Below are 19325 nucleotides of genomic sequence, written 5' to 3' on the forward strand. Positions count from 1 at the left end.
AAAAATCGTTTTGGCATAGATTCTATAAGATTTGTTAGTACTGTGGTTGGTATTGATTCCCACTCTGATTTTAAGCAATTCATCACGTCCTGCTTATTACTAAAACGGCGAGTTCCGACACTGCGCTTTAAAATACCGAAAAGGTTCTCCTATGAGATTCAAGTCTGGAGATTGAGCTGTCCAATCCAAAACATTAATCCCATTAGCTGATAACCAATCTTTGACCAACTTAGACAAGTGATTGGGGTCATTATCATGCTGAAAAACCATCGATGTGGCATTTTCCATTTCACTTATTGAAGAATGTGGTTGGCTAAAATGTCCTTGTAAACAAAACGATCCATTTTTTGTTTGTATTTCGACAATAGGTGTTGAAGCTAATTCAAAATAGAAATCAGCAGCAACATGTTCTTATAATTCAGTCATTCTAGTACAAAGCGACGGTCAAGTACAAATAATTTTGAAGCGCGCATATTTCTATCGATCCCACACCGAAATCCCTTTAATATACTTATTTGAATTGTAACTATTAACAATAAATAAAATTTATATTGAATTGAAAACACAAAGTGAGTGATTGATTTAGCGCTATTAAAAATTGTACTAAATACATATAACATCGTAGTACGCTGAAGCGACATTTCTTTAAAAATGATTATAATTGTAAAAAGTGTTCGGAAAGAGATAATGATGACATGGTGCAGTGTGATGTCTGCAACCATTGCACAGTGGTCGGTGCTGTATGGAGTCGGCGGCCAAAAATACTTCCAGTGTAGGTATCAACTTGTAATTTCGGTCACGGCTTTATAAATATGTCAGAACTGTTTAATGATAAAATGGGAGTGGTTGATGACTCATACCATACCTTAGCATCCAAATTCACCCCAACGCTCAGTGCGAGGTTATGACATTCTAGTTAATCAAAATTCCATATCTCGGTAATAAATAATAGTACATTTATAATTTTTGGTACAATATATAATAAGGATATTACACAATTTTTTTTCAAAAATGGGCGTAATTGGACAACTGCCACACCCACTCCCCATATAAGTGAAACTATAAACTTTTTAAAATTGATAAAAAATTAAAAATCAATAAGAATTCTTACTAAAAAATTGCAAACTAAATCTGGGCGTGGTCCGCCCGCTTGTGAGTTTAATAAAATCGACTAATTTTAGGCAAGCCAATCAGAGAATATGTATTTTGAACTTTTGTTTTTATACGATTGCATTTTTGCCAAAATTTTGAAATTTTTTTGCAATTATAATTTAAGCGTGTTTCTAAATGACTTTCTTCAAATGTGTAGCCCTCATATTTAATATAGTTTTTCACGACATTCTTCACTTTTCGAGCTTTTTCAGCATTCTAAGCACCAAATATCAAAAATATGTGAGCGCGAAAGTTTGCAATTATAAGATGTGACTATTGCAAAAACAATTTATAATAAGGACCAAATTCATAAAGTAAAAATATTAAAAGTCCGTGGAAAAGAAAAAAACAAACATAATTCTTTACATGCATAACAATAAAAAAGCAACGCGAACATAAACTAACAAAACACCTCACAAAAATTCAAAGTTGGACATCAAAAACAACGAGGCCGCTTTGGTGTATGGGACATAAATCAAAGAGATGCAAAAGGATGCAGCTGAAATTTCCAATTTTAGAATCTTGGCATATTAACTAATAAACCAGATAAAATCCCATTGGAGACTTCAGGGGGAACACAACTAAAACTCTAGTTGAAATTGAAATATATGGACAAACGAACACTTAAAATGACACTGGGGAAATATTAATTTTATAAAAAATACACGAGAAGCTAAACACATTGTAATTATCTTAGAATTAAGTTAATGCATTCCAATTCAATATTCTTTTTGATTAATTTCAAAAAAACATTTTTTTATATGGTTTTGATTAATTTAAAGTTGCGCTTAATTTTCCACTTTTTCACTCTGCAAAAACCAACTATCAACATGCTCTCACTTTTGAAGCTATTCCTGAAGAGTATAGTTGGAATAAAACAAAAACAACTAATAAATAATAAATATTGTCCACACTGGTTTCGACCAGTGTGGACAACAATGTGGCAGATGTAAGCTGGAGCTGCGAACATTGTAAAAACACCTCTTCTATTGCCAACATAGTATCGCTTTCTTCCACACACATCAGTAACAATGAAAGTACAGCATTAACTTCCACCAATATGCAAGGAGTAAATCAGCGGATAATGCCAAAATCAGACACAGGTTGTTGTACAGGTTGTTGTACAATCATCCAAAGCGACAGCAACGGTTATAACATCAATATCACAAGTAACGGCATAAAATTAGAAGATTGGCCACTCTTCATTAGCAGCTATGAAAACAGCACCACTGTGGCAGGTTACTCAAATGCTGGAAATTTAATTAGACTCCAAGTGGCACTAAAAGGTAAAGCTCGTGAGATGGTGAAGAATAAATTGCTATTGTCCCAAATTATTCAGACCCTACGTATGTGCTTTGGTAGACCCGAAAAAAGTTAACACAAACCTCGAAAATTCCGTAGCAAGCAGCGCTGCCAACAGCGTTACAAATTTACAACAAAATGCGATAGTAAATGCACACAGCACCAACCACGACGAATCCCAAACGTTATTTCGAATAATCCCCATAAATATTCATGGTCCACATAAAACTAAAACGGTTAATTTTTAAGAGTACTTGAGAAGAGTACTTTCGACGATCTAGGTTTTGAAGGTGAAAGCGATCCCCTATGCTTGAGATGGACACGTATGGAAAGTGACTCATTGAAAGCAACAATTACGAGTTCAAACGTAAACAATGGCAACAAATTTTTATTAAACGACGTCCATACTATTGATAATTTAGGACTATCGGCACAAACAATTGATGCTGTTGATATTGCTAAAAAATATATATATTTAGCAAGATTACCAATACAATACCAACAATACTAATAGGTGCAGATAATTGGAAATTGGCCATTCCCTTTCGATGAAATTTGGTACATATTATTTTTTCGGCTCAACGACCAAGCCTATTGAAACTGGCTGAAATCGGTCCACTATTTCACCTAGCCCCCATACAAATGTCCTCCCGAAATTGGACTTTATCGGTCATAAATGTTTAATTTATATATGTTTCTCCACAAATTCCTCTCCAAATAAGTTTTATATACACAAAATTCATGTCACCAAATTTTGTTACGATCGGTCCATAATTAGTCATAGCTCCCATATAGACCAGCTTCCGAAAATCACTTTAACGTGCATAAATCGATTAAAAATGTTGGTATACAAACAAAATTCAACATACTTAACTTTAATATAGACATAAATCACACGACCTAATTTCATGGTGATCGGTCCATAATTGGTCATAGCCCCCATATAAGGCCTACTTCCGAAAATCACTCAAAAATATAAATTATTGAAATTTTAAAAGAAAAATGTTTTTGCTCATTTACTAAGTGTAGGGTATTATTATTACTTAGTATTACTTCCTTACTTGTTTTGTTCTGCAACCGACTAAATCAATTGGCGAAACAAAAAACTTTCAAGAAGCAACAAGTCGACTTCGTTATGATTGAAGCGGCTCAAACGTTTTTAATAAAATATGCCCAAAGAACCGAATATAATAAAGAGCTATCTAACTTAAAATACGGCAAGCCACTCGAAAGAGGAAGTAACCTAATTTCCCTGAATGTTTATTTAGATAAAAACGACGTTATAAGATGTCGAGGAAGAGCTGAATATCTTAATAATCACGAGGACGCTATTGTGCTACCTGAAAACCACCACGTAACGTTATTGGTCCGACACTACCATGAATTATTTGGTCATCAATCACATGAAACAGCACTAAACGAAATCAGAAGTCTGTATTACATAGTTCGACTACGCGTTTTGTTCCGAAAAGTTCGTCGAACATGTCAGTGGTGCAAAATAAATTTTGCCACGCCACAGCTACCACAAATGGCACCAATGCCATTGGCCAGACTTGCTGCATTCGAACGTGCGTTCACTTTTGTAGGATTAGATTACTTTGGTCCGATGCATGTAGCAGTTGGCAGAAGACGCGAGAAGATATGGGGTGTTATATTCACCTGTTTAACCTTTCGTGCCATACATGTCGGGGTAGCACACAGTCTAGACGCAAGCTCGTGCATAATGTCTATAAGAAATTTTATGTCTAGACGTGGTACGCCTAGAGAAATTTATTCAGACAACGGGACAAATTTCAAAGCTGCTGAGAAGATATTGTGTAGCCAACTCAAAAACGTAAACATCTCAACCATCCAATCCACGTTTGAACAAATAAAATGGAAATTTAATCCTCCAGCTGCACCACACATGGGTGGTGCCTGGGAGAGATTGGTCAGATCAATAAAAAATACGTTGTACAGTATACCTATTTCCATCAATGAATTTTAGCGATAAGAGTCTCAAAAGTGCTCTGTGTGAGGTAGAGTTTATAATAAATTGTCGCCCACTGATATACGTCACTCTTGAATGCAGCGATGATCAAGCTATTACACCAAATCATTTATTGATTGGCTCATCAGATGGATATAAACCGATATAAAATGAAAACGTAGACCTTCGACAACGCTGGTATAAAACACAAGAATTTGCTGATCGTTTCTGGCGCAGGTGGCTTAAAGAGTATGTACCCATCATCTCTCGTCGTAGTAAATGGTTTGCTAAGCAGCCGCCTATTAAAATTGGCGATATCGTTGCCATCGTAGATCCAGATCTTCCTAGAAATTCTTGGCCGAAAGGAATTGTGACTGACTCATTGGTAGCCAATGATGGCCAAGTAAGAAGAGCGACGGTTAAAACAAGGAATAGTATCCTTGAACGCCCTGTGGCAAAGTTGGCAGTATTGGATGTAAGTAGCGGTTCTGAAAGTAAACTCGACTCACCGAACTCGTTTACGATGGAGGGAACTGTTGCAGCTAATTCAAAATAGAAATCAGCAGCTTAAATCTCTGTAGTAATTTATCGTATTTTTTATAATTATTTTTCTCCTTTTCTCTAAAATATACACACCATATGTAGTAACTATTTATGTATGTATTGTGTTATTAGGGTGGCCCTTAATAAACGAAAGTTGGACATGGAAAATTATACACCAGTCTCTACTTTTGACTTAATGTCTATGGACATGCGGAATTCGGGAATGATATGGCAGACAAAATGGGATAACTGCCCTCATTGCAGACACCTACAAATGGCGTGCTGAAACTGTGAACCGCAAACCTTGATTTTTTAATCAACACCTAGCAATGGTTGTAATAACAATGATATCCGATTCAGATTCAGTAACATACAGACAACATATTTTTAAAGTAAATAATATCGGCCCTGAAATGTGTGGTATGATTCTGTATATAGATTAAGGACGAAAAATTATTAATAGGAATCAGGCAACAATTAACCATAATTCAACACAAATGTAATAAAACGCAAACAGGAACGGAAAATTACACTATAATTGTTTAGGTTGCATCCTTTTTGTAATAACTACATTAAACGTATTATACTATTTTTAACCTTAGAATCTATTGTTGCTTCCTTTTTTATGCAACTTTGCTGGAAGTATTTTACTAGATTCTAGCGAGTAAACCGTTAACGGGACCTTAAATATTGTTTGCCACCAAATTAAGCTTGTTAATTTAGCATTAAAAAACACTTGTCAAATTGACTTCGACATAAGCACTACGTGCATCTTACTAAAAAACGCAATATATTCCTTCTACGAGGTAATATTTATTTACAATAAAAAGAGATCATCGTCTCTAATTTAAACTTGTAATTTGTTTTATTTTTATAACAATTTTGGAAAATTTGGATTAATGCCAAACAATAATAATAATCCATAAAACTCCCCGGGAGTTTTTTCCCTTTTCTCATTTTTCCTATTCAAATTCAATGGGAAAAAAAACTCCCAAGGAACAAACTCCTGGGGAATTTTTATTCATATACCGTAATTAGAAAAATTATATTATAAGTTATTTGCGATTTTAGTCGTTAGATATAAAATAATTTCAAAACATTTTCTTGATAGGAAGACTGTTTTTTAACCGTAAAGCCATCGCATCTTGTTTAGGTTGCATCCTTTTGGTAATAACTACATTAAACGTATTATACTATTTTTAACAACGTTAGAATCTATTGTTGCTTCCTTTTTTATGCAACTTTGCTGGAAGTATTTTACTAGATTCTAGCGAGTAAACCGTTAACGGGTCCTTAAATATTGTTTGCCACCATATTATGCTTGTTATTTTAGCATTAAAAAACACTTGTCAAATTGTATTCGACATAAGCACTACGTACATTTTACTAAGAAAATGCAATATATTCTTTCTACCAGGTAATATTTATTAACAATAAAAAGAGATCTTCGTCTCTAATTTAAACTTGAAATTTGTTTGTTTTATTTTTATAATAATTTTGGAAAACTTGGATTGATGCCAAACATTTGGTCCTAGCGAACCGGATTTTTAAACGAGTACTGGATCTTTGGGCATCATTGACTTCATCATCCCCTGGCAATAATACAGTCCACCGGCAATATATTTATATTTATTTTTCATAAAATAAGGTACGTAAATATATTTCAATTGCGAGCTAAAGTGAAGTGATTAAAATTCGTTTGATTTTAACGCGAACGCACATACACATTTCATTTGTGTTTTATTTCTTCGGTTTTAAAAAATAGTGACACAATTTATTTCATTTGTTTAAAACTTAATTTATACGGACAATAAATAAAAATTAGTATTTCTTACATTTTCTTTTGTGCGATTATTTGTTTGCAGATTTCCATCTGTAAATTACAATAACAATAATATATTCTTCTTACATTGTATTGGTCACCCTACGGTCGGTCAGTTTGACTACAACATAGTTTCGGGATATATTTTTGTTAAATTTTTTATATTTTTGTAATAAATTTTTATATATTGTCGATAATTGAATAAGGAAAATGCCCATAACTCCACTTAATAGATTCATTAGAGCATCTGATATTCTTATTGCTTTTGAGGCAAATTTTAATGATTTTCCTGAGGATATTGATAATGTTTATACCTTGGAGGTTCAGAGCGCTGAAATAAAATTGTTATGGGAGAAAGTTAAAACAACATATGAGGCCTGTTTGGATTTTTTGGAGAATTCTGATACAGAGCCTAGTGATGTAGATGTAGCTGCGTCTAAATATCAGGTCACATACGTAGCCTATATGAAATGTTTAGGTTCGATTAATGAGAAGGTGAGCAAATTTAAATCGGTACCGAACGCAAGTGAACGCCTTTGTCTTTTAATACGTAAGACCGAAGGTGAAGCTAAAGATATTTATTTGAAAAGTCCGTTGAGTAATGAGGGCTTTGAAGTAGCCTGGCGGGATCTTAAGATTGCATATGAGAATCCTCGTATGTTAGTAAACAACCAACTGAAACTTCTGTTTCTGCCTTCCTTTGACAAGGAAACTAGTGCAGGACTTAAGACCTTAAAACGCGGTATTAATAGTTGTATTACATCCCTTTCTATTTATAAAGTGTCCACGGATAATTGGGACCCAATTATCGTCTTTATATGCATTCAAAGACTTCCTTCATCGACAGTTTCTCTTTGGGAACACAGTGTAAAGAACAAGACGGCTCTCTCCCTTTGGCAAGATTTGGATAACTTTCTGACGGAAAGAATTCTGACATTGGACTGTCTTAACAATCTTAAGGGTAACGTTTTGGAAACAAAGTCAAACCACGTGAAATATTCTGTACCTTCTGACGATGTTACTTCTTCGAATATTTCTTGTATTTTATGTCCTAACCAATCTCACTTTTTACGCACTTGTCGACGATTTAAGAGTCTTCCAATAACTGACCGAATTTTAGCTGTGAACGAAAATAACTGTTGTTCTAATTGATTCAGCTTCGGAATGTTCATTTGTTAGTAATCGATTACGAAAAAGGTTTAAACTTCCCACGCATTCTGCAAATGCTAAAGTTTCTGGCGTAAATAATGCGGTTTCTGTAGTTTCGAGAAGATCTCTGAAGTACTGAAGTACTGAATATAACCGCCTTTGTTTTGGCAGATATATGGGAGAATTTGCCTTCGATTTCTGTAAACGCCGACATTAAAGGATTATTGCCAAATCTTCATTTGGCAGATTCCAATCCTTTCCATAGCCGGCCTGTTGATATTCTTATTGGGGCTGATTTATATCCGCAAATTATGTTACCGGAAATTCGACGAGACGTATTAGGGTCATTATTGGCTCAGAGAACAATTTTTGGCTGGATACTGACAGGTCCAGTTAATTCTATATAATTATCAGTTAATGGTATTTCACAAACTCGGGATTTCCTAAAAGACCTAATGCTGTCATTTGATTATTCCTCTTTTTATTACTATGGATCTACATATATGAATTAAACACAAATGAATTCAACATTTTAACTAACATTCGAATTGTATATTTACATCATCATTAAAAAAGCTCATTGAAATATATTTACGATTTACCCTAGTGTATTATTTTACTATATTCTTTATAAAAACAATGCCTTTAATGGTCAGTTGATGGATCTGTCTAAAAACCATTCAGTTGATGGATCTGTCTAAAAACCATTCAGTTTATGGATCTGTCTAAAAGCCATACCTATGCTGTTAACATTACAACATACATTAGTGTTGCAAGGTGGCCGGCAATGTTTAGGTTGCATCCTTTTGGTAATAACTACATTAAACGTATTATACTATTTTTAACAACGTTAGAATCTATTGTTGCTTCCTTTTTTATGCAACTTTGCTGGAAGTATTTTACTAGATTCTAGCGAGTAAACCATCAACGGGTCCTTAAATATTGTTTGCCACCATATTATGCTTATTTTAGCATTAAAAAACACTTGTCAAATTGTCTTCGACATAAGCACTACGTGCATTTTACTAAGAAAACGCAATATATTCCTTCTACGAGGTAATATTTATTAACAATAAAAAGAGATCTTTGTCTCTAATTTAAACTTGAAATTTGTTTGTTTTATTTTTATAACAATTTTGGAAAACTTGGATTGATGCCAAACACATCTTTTATAGCTATTAAATAGCTGGACTAATATTTGTAACATTAATTTTAGACTCTAATATACAGAGTCCTAACATCTTCGTTTCTTTGTAAATCTTACCTACAGGACCGGCTTGTACAAACAACTCCCATAATAATGTTTCAGACACCTTATCATCAAGACCACCAACATATATTGTAGCATCTTAAATGAAATTTGAAATTTAAGAAAATTTATAAACATGTTAAAAATACGTATGTACCTTGATTCCTTTCGGCAATAGGTCCAGCAGCCATTAAGCTTTGTTAATAAATTGTATTAATAAATAAATAAAGTGTGTTTAACTTTGCAAAACGTATTAAAAATAGTCGAGTTGTAAAAGAATCGAATATTTGGTTACTGAGTATTTTACTATCAGTGTTGCCAAACTACAGTATTTATGATTAATGTGGATTGTAATGCATTAAACACATTCAAGACAACAGGCTACATGACTACACGAACACAAATTCTGCTGGTTACAGTTGTAGTCGTGTGGCAGCTACTGAATTATTTTAAAGACGACAGCTACAAAGTAAACAGCTGATTTATAATTCAGTGGTACCACTTTAATAAAACATAACCGTACAAAATTCCAAAGTAATTAAGACTAAAACAATTATTTTGAGTAAAAATATATATATGGTTATAATTAATTATGTACCTTTTATTAATTTATTTCAATATGGTTATCAACTTCTCTTAATTAAGTAAAAAAATATATTTTTTTAAGCACTAATTTGATTTACATTTTTTTATTATATTAGCAACACTATTTCTGTTTTGTAGTTGACAAAAATAGAAATTAGCCTAATTCGGCTACATCCGCATGAGTAGTCGTGTGGCCGTGTAGCTGTGCTGTCGTTAAAATAATCGTCTCCATATAAACGTGTGCATTTTATTTTTGACAGATTGAAGTTGGTAGCCTGCTGTCTTGAATGTGTTTAATGCATAAAGCTCCATTCAGACCAAGGCGAATTCATACAAGGTGGTGTCAGTTCTACAAAAACAACGATTGGACTTAACAAATGTCAAAAACCAAAAATGAAAAATTTAACAAATAAGTATTTAAACTTAATATAGTGTAGATAATTGAATAGTGAGGGCTTTACTTATTTATGTAAACAATAAATATTTTGTTAATAAGCTTAGAATATGTAGATAATTAAAAATAAAAACAAGCTTTGACAGTTGTTAGAACCAAAAAGCGAAAAAAAAAATTATCAGCTGTTTGACTGACTCCACCTTGTATAAATTCGCCTTGGGCCGGCAATACAGAAAATATGAATATTAACAGAAAAAAAATTATGAAAATATAAACTGTTAATGGGATCTTGATTTGTTCCATTTTCGAAAGTTTTAGATTGTTCTTAGAAATAAATATGAATCAATCAAAAACTTGCGAAAATAATAAAAATAATTTTGCATTTTCTTTTACCCATATACAAACTATATGACTATTCAGACCGAGCCAAATTAAGTAATTTTGTGCTCTAAATTAGATAAATTCCCATAGATTTTAATAACTTCAATAGGCATAGGAACTAGCTTATTACCTAACAATAAATTTTCTTGAATTTATACAAATATTAATAAATAGGAAAAAATCATATTGTTAAATAAAAAATAATCGTTTCAAATTTTTCTTTTCGATTTTATGTATTCTGCATTTCGATCACAAAGTATGCAGAGGTGTCACGTGACAGAAAATAATCTAGTTTTCTATTCGTCTCTTACTTTATGAACTGCCCTTTTCATTTTGTTTTGGTTTTATTTTTCTGCAGCAATAATTCAATTGATTTGCGATTTTGGTAAATAAGAAAAAAAAATTTGTTTTAATTTTAATTTATAAGTTTAAATCACTTGTTGAGGCACTCACCGCCCCAGGAAAAGCTCTTTGGAGATGAGTTTGCATCATCGCCCCACAATAAAATTACACAATTATCTGCCAGCAGTTTGATGCGATAATTTATTTTTGCAATATGTTCTCATTTAATTGCCATTGCAAATGTGGAGTTTTATTTGGCAAATGTAAAAAACAACCAAGAATTTAGTTTCATTTAAATTTACATGTAAACAATACACAAATTTTAATAATTTTCAAAACTTTTGTGCCACAAAACGAATAAATTGTATTACAAATTTATTTGTTTGTTTTGTTTACATTTCTTTGTCTACCAAATTCGTGTTGTATATAGTGTTTTGCTTTAACTTGGGGGGTTACACGATAAAAAAGTGTGAGTGTATTAAAACTTATACACTCACACTTTTTTACTAATACACTCACCCCCATTTTCTCAATATCTGGTTATCGTTTTTCGTAACGATAAACCTCCAATTAACATTTTTTTTGTATGAGAACTGTCAGTTTATCGTCACGATAAAAAATAACCAGAGATTGAGAAAATGGGGGTCATACTTTTAAGAATTGAAACGAACTTGCATTCAATTTCTCATTCAAGTTGGTGTTCAATTTTTCATTCAAGAAAACAGCTGATTACAGTTTTTAACCCAATTTTTACTAAAATTGTTGTTAAGTTGCGTGCTGCCTACGTCACAGCCAAACAACTGATAATTTTTTTTCGCTTTTTGGTTCTAACTACTGCCAAAGCTTGTTTTTATATTTAAATATCTACATATTCTAAGCTTATTAACAAAATATTTATTGTTGACATAAATAAGTAAAGCCCGCACTATTCAATTATATACACTATATTAAGTTTAAATACTTATTTGTTAAATTTTTCATTTTGTTTTTTTGACATTTGTTAAGACCAATCGTGGTTTTTGTAGAACTGACACCACCTTGACAAATTTAAGAGACTATCAAGAAAAACTTGATCGTGTGGCTGCAGTGTAATACATCACTAATATTGTAGTACAAAATGTATTGCTCTCTCTTTTTAAGAGAACTGCCCTAACAACTGATTTTGCATTTTTGAAACGTCAAATTTGACATATCTGTTAAACTCTGTGATTTCGATTGTAGATATATTTGTCTAAGACCCCTTTCACAATAGGCAATTTAGTCACAAAGTATACAGAGGCGTCACGAGACAGAAAATAATCTCGTTTTCTATTTGTATCTTTCTTTATAAACTGCCCTTTTCATCGTTCTGTTTTAATTATTTCTTTGTTTTGATTACATTACTTTGTCTACCATATTCGCATTGTGTATACCGCTTTGCTTTAACACATCACTGATATTGTAGTACAAAATATTTGCTATCCCTTTTTAAGAGAACTGCCCTATCATCTGATTTTGAATTTTTGAAACTCCAATTTTGACATCTCTGTATACTTTGTGATTTAGTTGCGCAAGTCTCTTGTGTTTGTGGATGGCAGAGGTAATGTCGGGTTAAGGAGAAGAAAATTTTGTATTCTGTTTTATTGTTGGGCAAGAGACTTGCGCAACTAAATTGCCTAGTCTGAAAGGGGTCTAAGTTAGTTATTTTTGGTTTTAACAAAAAGTGAAGTGTAATTGTAAAATGCAATAAATATTTTATTAATTATAAATTTTATTGGTTTTAAATAACAGTTTTATTTAATTTATTGCAGGTCAAAAACTACAACACCAGAGCAATATGAAAAGCTGACAAATGACAACGAAGATATTTATGTGGATACCATAGGCGCTCCAAAGAAGTGCATACATTCTGGAAAGAAGTTGTTAACAAACTGAACGTGCTAGGATGAGTACTGGAGGAGTCTGATGTCGCTTATAACGCATTAGCCACCTTGTGGAAAACTTTTTTTTATAAAATGCTTACAAGTTTTCCAAATTTTTAATGTTTCTATTGAACCTACTCTTGTCTCCTTCTTTTTCTTTCGATTCAGTTTTTGTTTGGAATGCGTTTTTTCGATTTGTGCGTAATTGAATGCTGGAACGTAATCGAAATGCAGAAATATTCACCCTTAATAGCCCATTCACATACTACGTCAAAAATGTGTTCACATAACTTTTGACTCGATTTGCTTGACATTATTTTGATACACACACTACTTACACATATATATATACTAGCAGAACGCACCGGCTTCGCCCGGAAGATATTTGCTAATGTTAGTTTCCCCAAAAAAATGTCTCTTATTAAGAAAAATGAGAAGTGAAAAGAATTGCCTTTCAATAATTAAATTTTTTTTCTTTACAAACCATCTCTTGAAAATTTCGAATCGAATACAAAAAAAAACTGCCAAATCGCTTCAGCCGGTCCCACGTGATGCCATTACATACATGGACCATTTCATTTTTATATATATAGAAGATATATATATATATATTTGAAAATTTGCACACACAAAGACGTTAGACATAAGAATCATCTAAAAACATTGGCCCATAATCATAGTCAAAAATAAAGTACATTTTAAGAGAATTAAACTCGACTTTACTTAAGAGTGGACCTTAGGTCTATCATAGACAAGTTAAAGTATACTTCTGACGCTGAAGTCGACTCTAAATATAAAACTAGCTGAAGTTGTTTTTAATTCGTTTAACAACAGCATCAGCTGTTCTTCGCCGAGTAAAAAAGTTCGTCACAAAGTAAAAAATGTTTAAGTTACAAGATATTGGTAGAGATTTTGCAATTATTGAACAGTTATCAATAAAATTAGTACCAAAATATCGTAATTATTATTAATTAATCTTATCTTTTCCATTTTTCCACAACAAACAACTTTCTTTCTTTAGATGTCCCGGTTACTTTTATTGTTTACGTTTATATTTAGCTATTAAATTCCATTAAAATTTAAATAATACACATATTACATAAAAAAATTATATAATTTTTTAAAATTTTTTGACATTTTATTTTTGTTATTATTTTGTATGTATTTTATTTATAACCCATCAAATACAAATTCGTACATTTACAAATGTTTATTTATATATTTCGATCCCAAACGTTATTCTCATGTCTTTCTCGAACAAATTTAACTTAAAATTTAAACTTGATTTGAGGTAGATTGGGAAAGAAAATGATAATTTTATATTTTTAATTTGAAATCAAAGCTAAATGTTTGTTGGAATAAAGGGCAGTTCTTAAAAAGGGATAGCAAATATTTTGTACTACAATATCAGTGATGTGTTAAAGCAAAGCGCTATACACAACATCTATGGTAGACAAAGTATTGTAATCAAAACAAAGAAATAATCAAAACAAAACGTTGAAAAGGGCAGTTTATAAAGAAAAAGACAAATAGAAAACGAGATTATTTTCTGTCTCGTGACGCCTCTGTATACTTTGTGGTATTGCCACTGTTTTGTACTAAAATTACAGCATGATTCCTGTATTTTAAATGATTTCCGACGTGATTTTAATATTATCGATTTTGTTTGAAAAAATTTATGGGAAATCACATGATAATTATATGACATGTAGCTTATCGAGTTGATTTTCAAAATCGAGTGTATGTGAATGGGCTATAAGGTTCCATTAGTCTTAGCGTTCTGTTGTATACCGTTCTGTAGGCTGTTATCAATGCGAATTCAAACAAGGTGCTATCAGTTCAACAAATACAACAATTGGTCTTAACAACTGTCAAAAAACAAAAATGAAAAATTAAAGAAATATGTCTTAAAACTTAAAGTAGTGTAGATAATTGTATAGGGCTTTACTTATTTGTGTAAAAAATAAATATTTTGTTAATACGATTAGAATATGTAGATAAAAAAACAAGCTTTGACAACTGTTAGAACCAAAAAGCAAAAAAAAAATTATCAGCTGTTTTTTTTCGCCTTGGCTGTTATTTTGTAGTTAGTTTTTCCGAAGAACAAAAAAACCAACGTGGTGATTTTTTTTAGTGTTTTTTGTGAACGTTTTTATAAATAGATACATATATTGTTTAATGAATTCATTTGCAAGATTTAATTAAAATTAAATTTTTTACATACATCTGTACAAATTTATATATATCTTATAAAATTTTCAATGTTTTTTTTTTTTTTGAAAATATCAAATTTTTTATTCTTTTGTAAATAATAAATATTTCCCTTGTCTGTATATGATATCAGCTGTTTTAGCTGTCACTTAACGTTGCGGACAAAATTCTGTTTTCAACAGATTCATCCGTAACTAAAGCGCACCATACACTATCAAAATACTCTTCAAGCTCTATGGCACAAAGTATACAGAGGCGTCACGACACAGAAAATAATATAGTTCTGTATTTGTAATAATTCAATTTCTTTCCGATTTAGTTTGATGCAATCATTTATTTTTGTAATATTTCACTTTTAATTGCCATTGTACATGTGGAGTTTTATTTTGCAAATGTAAAAAACAACCAAGAATTTTGTTTCATTAAAATTTACACGTAAACAATACATACATTTTTATAATTTTCCATTTTAAAAAATTTTGTGCCACATAAAATTGTCTTACAAATTTATTTGTTTGTTTTGTACACATTTCTTTGTCTACCATGCTAGGAGATTGGGCCTACGCAAGGCGAATTCATACAAGGTGGTGTCAGTTCTACAAAAACAACGATTGGTCTTAACAAATGTCAAAAAACCAAAATGAATAATTAAACAAATAAGTATTTAAACTTAATATAGTGTAGATAATTGAATAGTGAGGGCTTTACTTATTTATGTAAACAATAAATATTTTCTTAATAAGCTTAGAATATGTAGATATTTAAATATAAAAACAAACTTTGACAGTTGTTAGAAACAAAAAGCGAAAAAAAAATTATCAGCTGTTTGACTGACTCCACCTTGTATAAATTCGCCTTGGGTCTACGGTACAATGACTACTGTAGGAGCTGTCACAATGAAGAAGAGGAGGAGACGGTGTCCCACCTATTCTGCCAATGCCGGCTCTGATAAACCTGAGGGAACGCATCCTCGGATTACCATTCCTATCATGCTTAGATGAGCTATCAGGATTGAGTCTTAGACGAATCTACTCTTTCATCAGAGAATCTGGTTGGTGAGTATATTTAAAATTGTTAAAAGAAAATTTTTCATTCATAAAAGTGCGTTTTTGTGAATTTTTTTTGACAGTTTACACGGTTTTACACAAACAAAAATGACTATTGTTCTTGTATTGTAGTTACGCTGCCACCTTCTCAATACATCTTGATCAAAAACATTTTGATTTTTAGCATGCTTTTTGATAGTGTATGGTGATTTTTCATCAATGAGTCATCCGACACAGAGAATAATTTTTTTTATTACATATTTCACTTATTATTTATGTTTTTTTTTCTTTATTCTCAACATGTTGTCGTTATTGCAATTAAAGTTGCATCCGATATTGACGTTTTTAAATGCATTTTAGTGAAAATTAAATATAATTCCCGCTATTGGTGTTAACACCACAAAATCAAAAATAAAATGCAGATTGACGAGTCATCAATCAAGTGTACATCAAATTACACGTACACGAAAGTTACATCAAGCATTTCGATAGTGTATGGTGCCCTTTAGTCTAATAAAAATTTAAATTTGTTGGTTTTATTTCTACAACAATCATGAAAAACTTGAATTTATGTCAAACAACAATTAATATGTTTCGTTTGGCGCTAGTTCGTTATTATGTTACGTGTAGACATACTGTAGTAGAGATTATAATTAAAGTTTGCGATAGTCATTTTTACATCGCTCTTAACAGTTGCAACAAGTCGTAGTATTATAATATATATCAAACAATACTTATATTTCAACTATGGGAGTATCGACTATTGTTTTTTGTATTTCATAGATACTTCTTTAAGAAAAATTTAACTTAAAAAATGAAATGTAAACATCTAAAAATGTTTTCTTAAAAATGTTACAATATAACTTGAAATCTAAATAAAATTTATAATGTATTTAAGAATAAATATAATTCATAGTGTTTAAAAAGAGACATAAATTAAAAAAATTCAATATGAGTACTCCGCCTACATATAAGTATTTGAAATGTCTATACCATTTCATTGAATGAATCGATAAAGGATATGTTCGTAAAATATTTTTGTGTGTAAACATATTTTCATAAACTAAATATAACTACCTATTAGTTATTGTTATAAAAATCTTAAAAAGTATTTAAAATAACAATTAAAATGAATTTATTATTATTTCGATTTGTTCTTCAACTGGCAATTCCATGTAAGTATCTAAATCATTAAATTATATCCATACTAATTTTCTTTTGAAGTTAACACCTTTTTATTTCTAACATAAACGCCAGCATACATAGCCTTGATATTGAATTTCATGGCAAAACTTCATTTAACTGTTATAATTTTACATTAATACAACAATTTTGGTTTGTTTTGTTGTATGGTTATATTTTTGAAATTTTTCTAGTGTTTTCTGATAAATTTGTATCTCCTAATTTTTTTTCTCTGCATTAATCAAATCTTAAAGTCCCGAAAATCTATGTATGTATTTAAAAAATCACCTAAAAACTTTTTAAGAATTGCTTTTTTGGCCAAACGTATTTACTGTGGGCCAAACAGTTTATATTATATATGGGGCATATCTAAAGTGACCATATCTAAAGTGGCATAACTACAAAAGCAGAAAAGTGGATTTAAAATTCATAAAGTCGACTATTATTTACAACTAGCTGATCCGGCAAACGTTGTTCTGCCATACAAATTATTTCTAGTGAATATATTTGTTAAATAAAAAATAGCGAATGTATTCTAAGTGAAGTTGGCATTATAGGTATTTTTGATGCCAAACGAAGAGAAATAAAAACAAAATTTTTTGGCGAACTATATTTTAAAAAATGGGTGGATAGGGACATCCTAATGTCCTAGCGGTATGATATATAATATTCTCGTACCGGGTGGGTGAGGGTCGGTTGATGAAAATTTGGGGTTATAAGTATTTTTTAATGCCAAATAAATAAAATGCGAAAAAAAGCTTTTGGACAAAAAATGGTAAAAATAAATTCTGGATAGGGTCACCCTAATGACCTAGCGGTATGAAATATACTTTACGACCTATTCTCATACCTACCAAATATATATACAAAATTTCATAAAAATCAGTTAAGCCGTTTCGGAGGAGTTCAAACACTAACATTGTGACACGAGATTTTTATATATTAGATTAGATTAATTTGTACTTAGGCTGAATGTATATAATAAAATCAATCAGACTAACCACAACATAAATTTTAACGAAATCATTTTGAAAATTACATTTTTTGTTTACACATATTTAATATTGAAATTTTTCTGCAATTTTTGCAGTTGATTATTGATTATTGCAGTTTTAAATATATAAAAAAAAACCCAAAAGCTTTTAAATAATGAAATATCAGTTTTGGAAAATTATTAATATGTACTAGGTATCTGTAATATCGATGGCTTAATATAGAAACGTCGTATCTCCTTAAAAAATTCAGTTTCCTATGTTGACGAATAGCAGAGTTACAGTAATTATAAAAAAGCCCTAACTCATTTAAAAAATCGTTTGAAAGAAAAACCCTTAACACATATAAAGTTGAATGCATATTTTTTGGTTTATAATAAAGCAAACAACTTTTCTAAAAATATTTTTCAATATATTACAAATTTTTACTTGTTTTTCTTCAACTTCACTTTCTGATATTATTGAGTTTTTCCTTCTCCTGTAAAGTAACTAAAAGTTGAGATACGACCTTTCTATATTAAGCCATCGATAAAATGTAAAATTATATTTTTGGCTGAGGTTTATCATATTAAATACATGAAATCCACAAAATGTTCCCATTAAAAGTGGATACACACTGATCACAAGTCGTTAGATTTTGTAAAAGCAAACTCAAATGATACTTGGTATGATTGTTAATAAATTTAACATAAAATAGGTATTAATAACATTAGTTTACAAATCAATCATTTTTGTTTGCTCATGGAATGAAACTTATAATTTGGAGAACAGCTATGGACGCCAGATAATTGACCGTTTTTTGTTTCTTTTTGTAGATAAAGTAAAAACTATTTTAAAATGTCTTCTAGAAAGTGTAAAATAAACCCAGACCATTTTTGTTTTATTTGCGGAAAAATTATTCAGTTAAATCGAGGTTTTTCTATAACACAAACACTTCAAAATGCTTATTTACATTATTTTGGATTCCCCGTGTCAAATCAGGATAAAAAGTGGGTCCCTCATTCGATTTGCACAAATTGTAGTGAATATATTCCAGGTATAAGTATAAGTATAAGTTTTAGATAAGACAAAACCAGCATTTCAATATTTATGCAGCGTGTTCCCG

The 19325-nt window shown here is 31.0% G+C and overlaps 2 protein-coding genes across 2 annotated transcripts in view; one reads left to right on the forward strand and one right to left on the reverse strand.

Moving 5' to 3' along the window:
- The window catches only part of Spx (Spliceosomal protein on the X), a 32547-nt gene extending 23065 nt beyond the window's left edge, over positions 1-9482 (reverse strand). Inside the window, exons 1-2 of the mRNA XM_065508169.1 lie at positions 9344-9482; positions 9202-9285 (exon numbers count right to left, since the gene is read on the reverse strand). Of these exons, the coding sequence (XP_065364241.1) occupies positions 9202-9285; positions 9344-9377 (118 nt within the window). The 5' untranslated portion in view covers positions 9378-9482. The remainder of the gene's footprint in view (positions 1-9201; positions 9286-9343) is intronic.
- A 7423-nt stretch (positions 9483-16905) lies between these two features.
- dtn (transmembrane protein 132C dtn) overlaps positions 16906-19325 on the forward strand; it is a 343107-nt gene continuing 340687 nt past the window's right edge. The window contains exon 1 of the mRNA XM_065510268.1: positions 16906-17221. Coding sequence (XP_065366340.1) covers positions 17176-17221 — 46 coding nt within the window. The 5' untranslated portion in view covers positions 16906-17175. The remainder of the gene's footprint in view (positions 17222-19325) is intronic.

The sequence above is a fragment of the Calliphora vicina genome, chromosome 4, assembly GCF_958450345.1.
Source record: "Calliphora vicina chromosome 4, idCalVici1.1, whole genome shotgun sequence".
In the NCBI taxonomy this organism is placed as follows: domain Eukaryota; kingdom Metazoa; phylum Arthropoda; class Insecta; order Diptera; family Calliphoridae; genus Calliphora; species Calliphora vicina.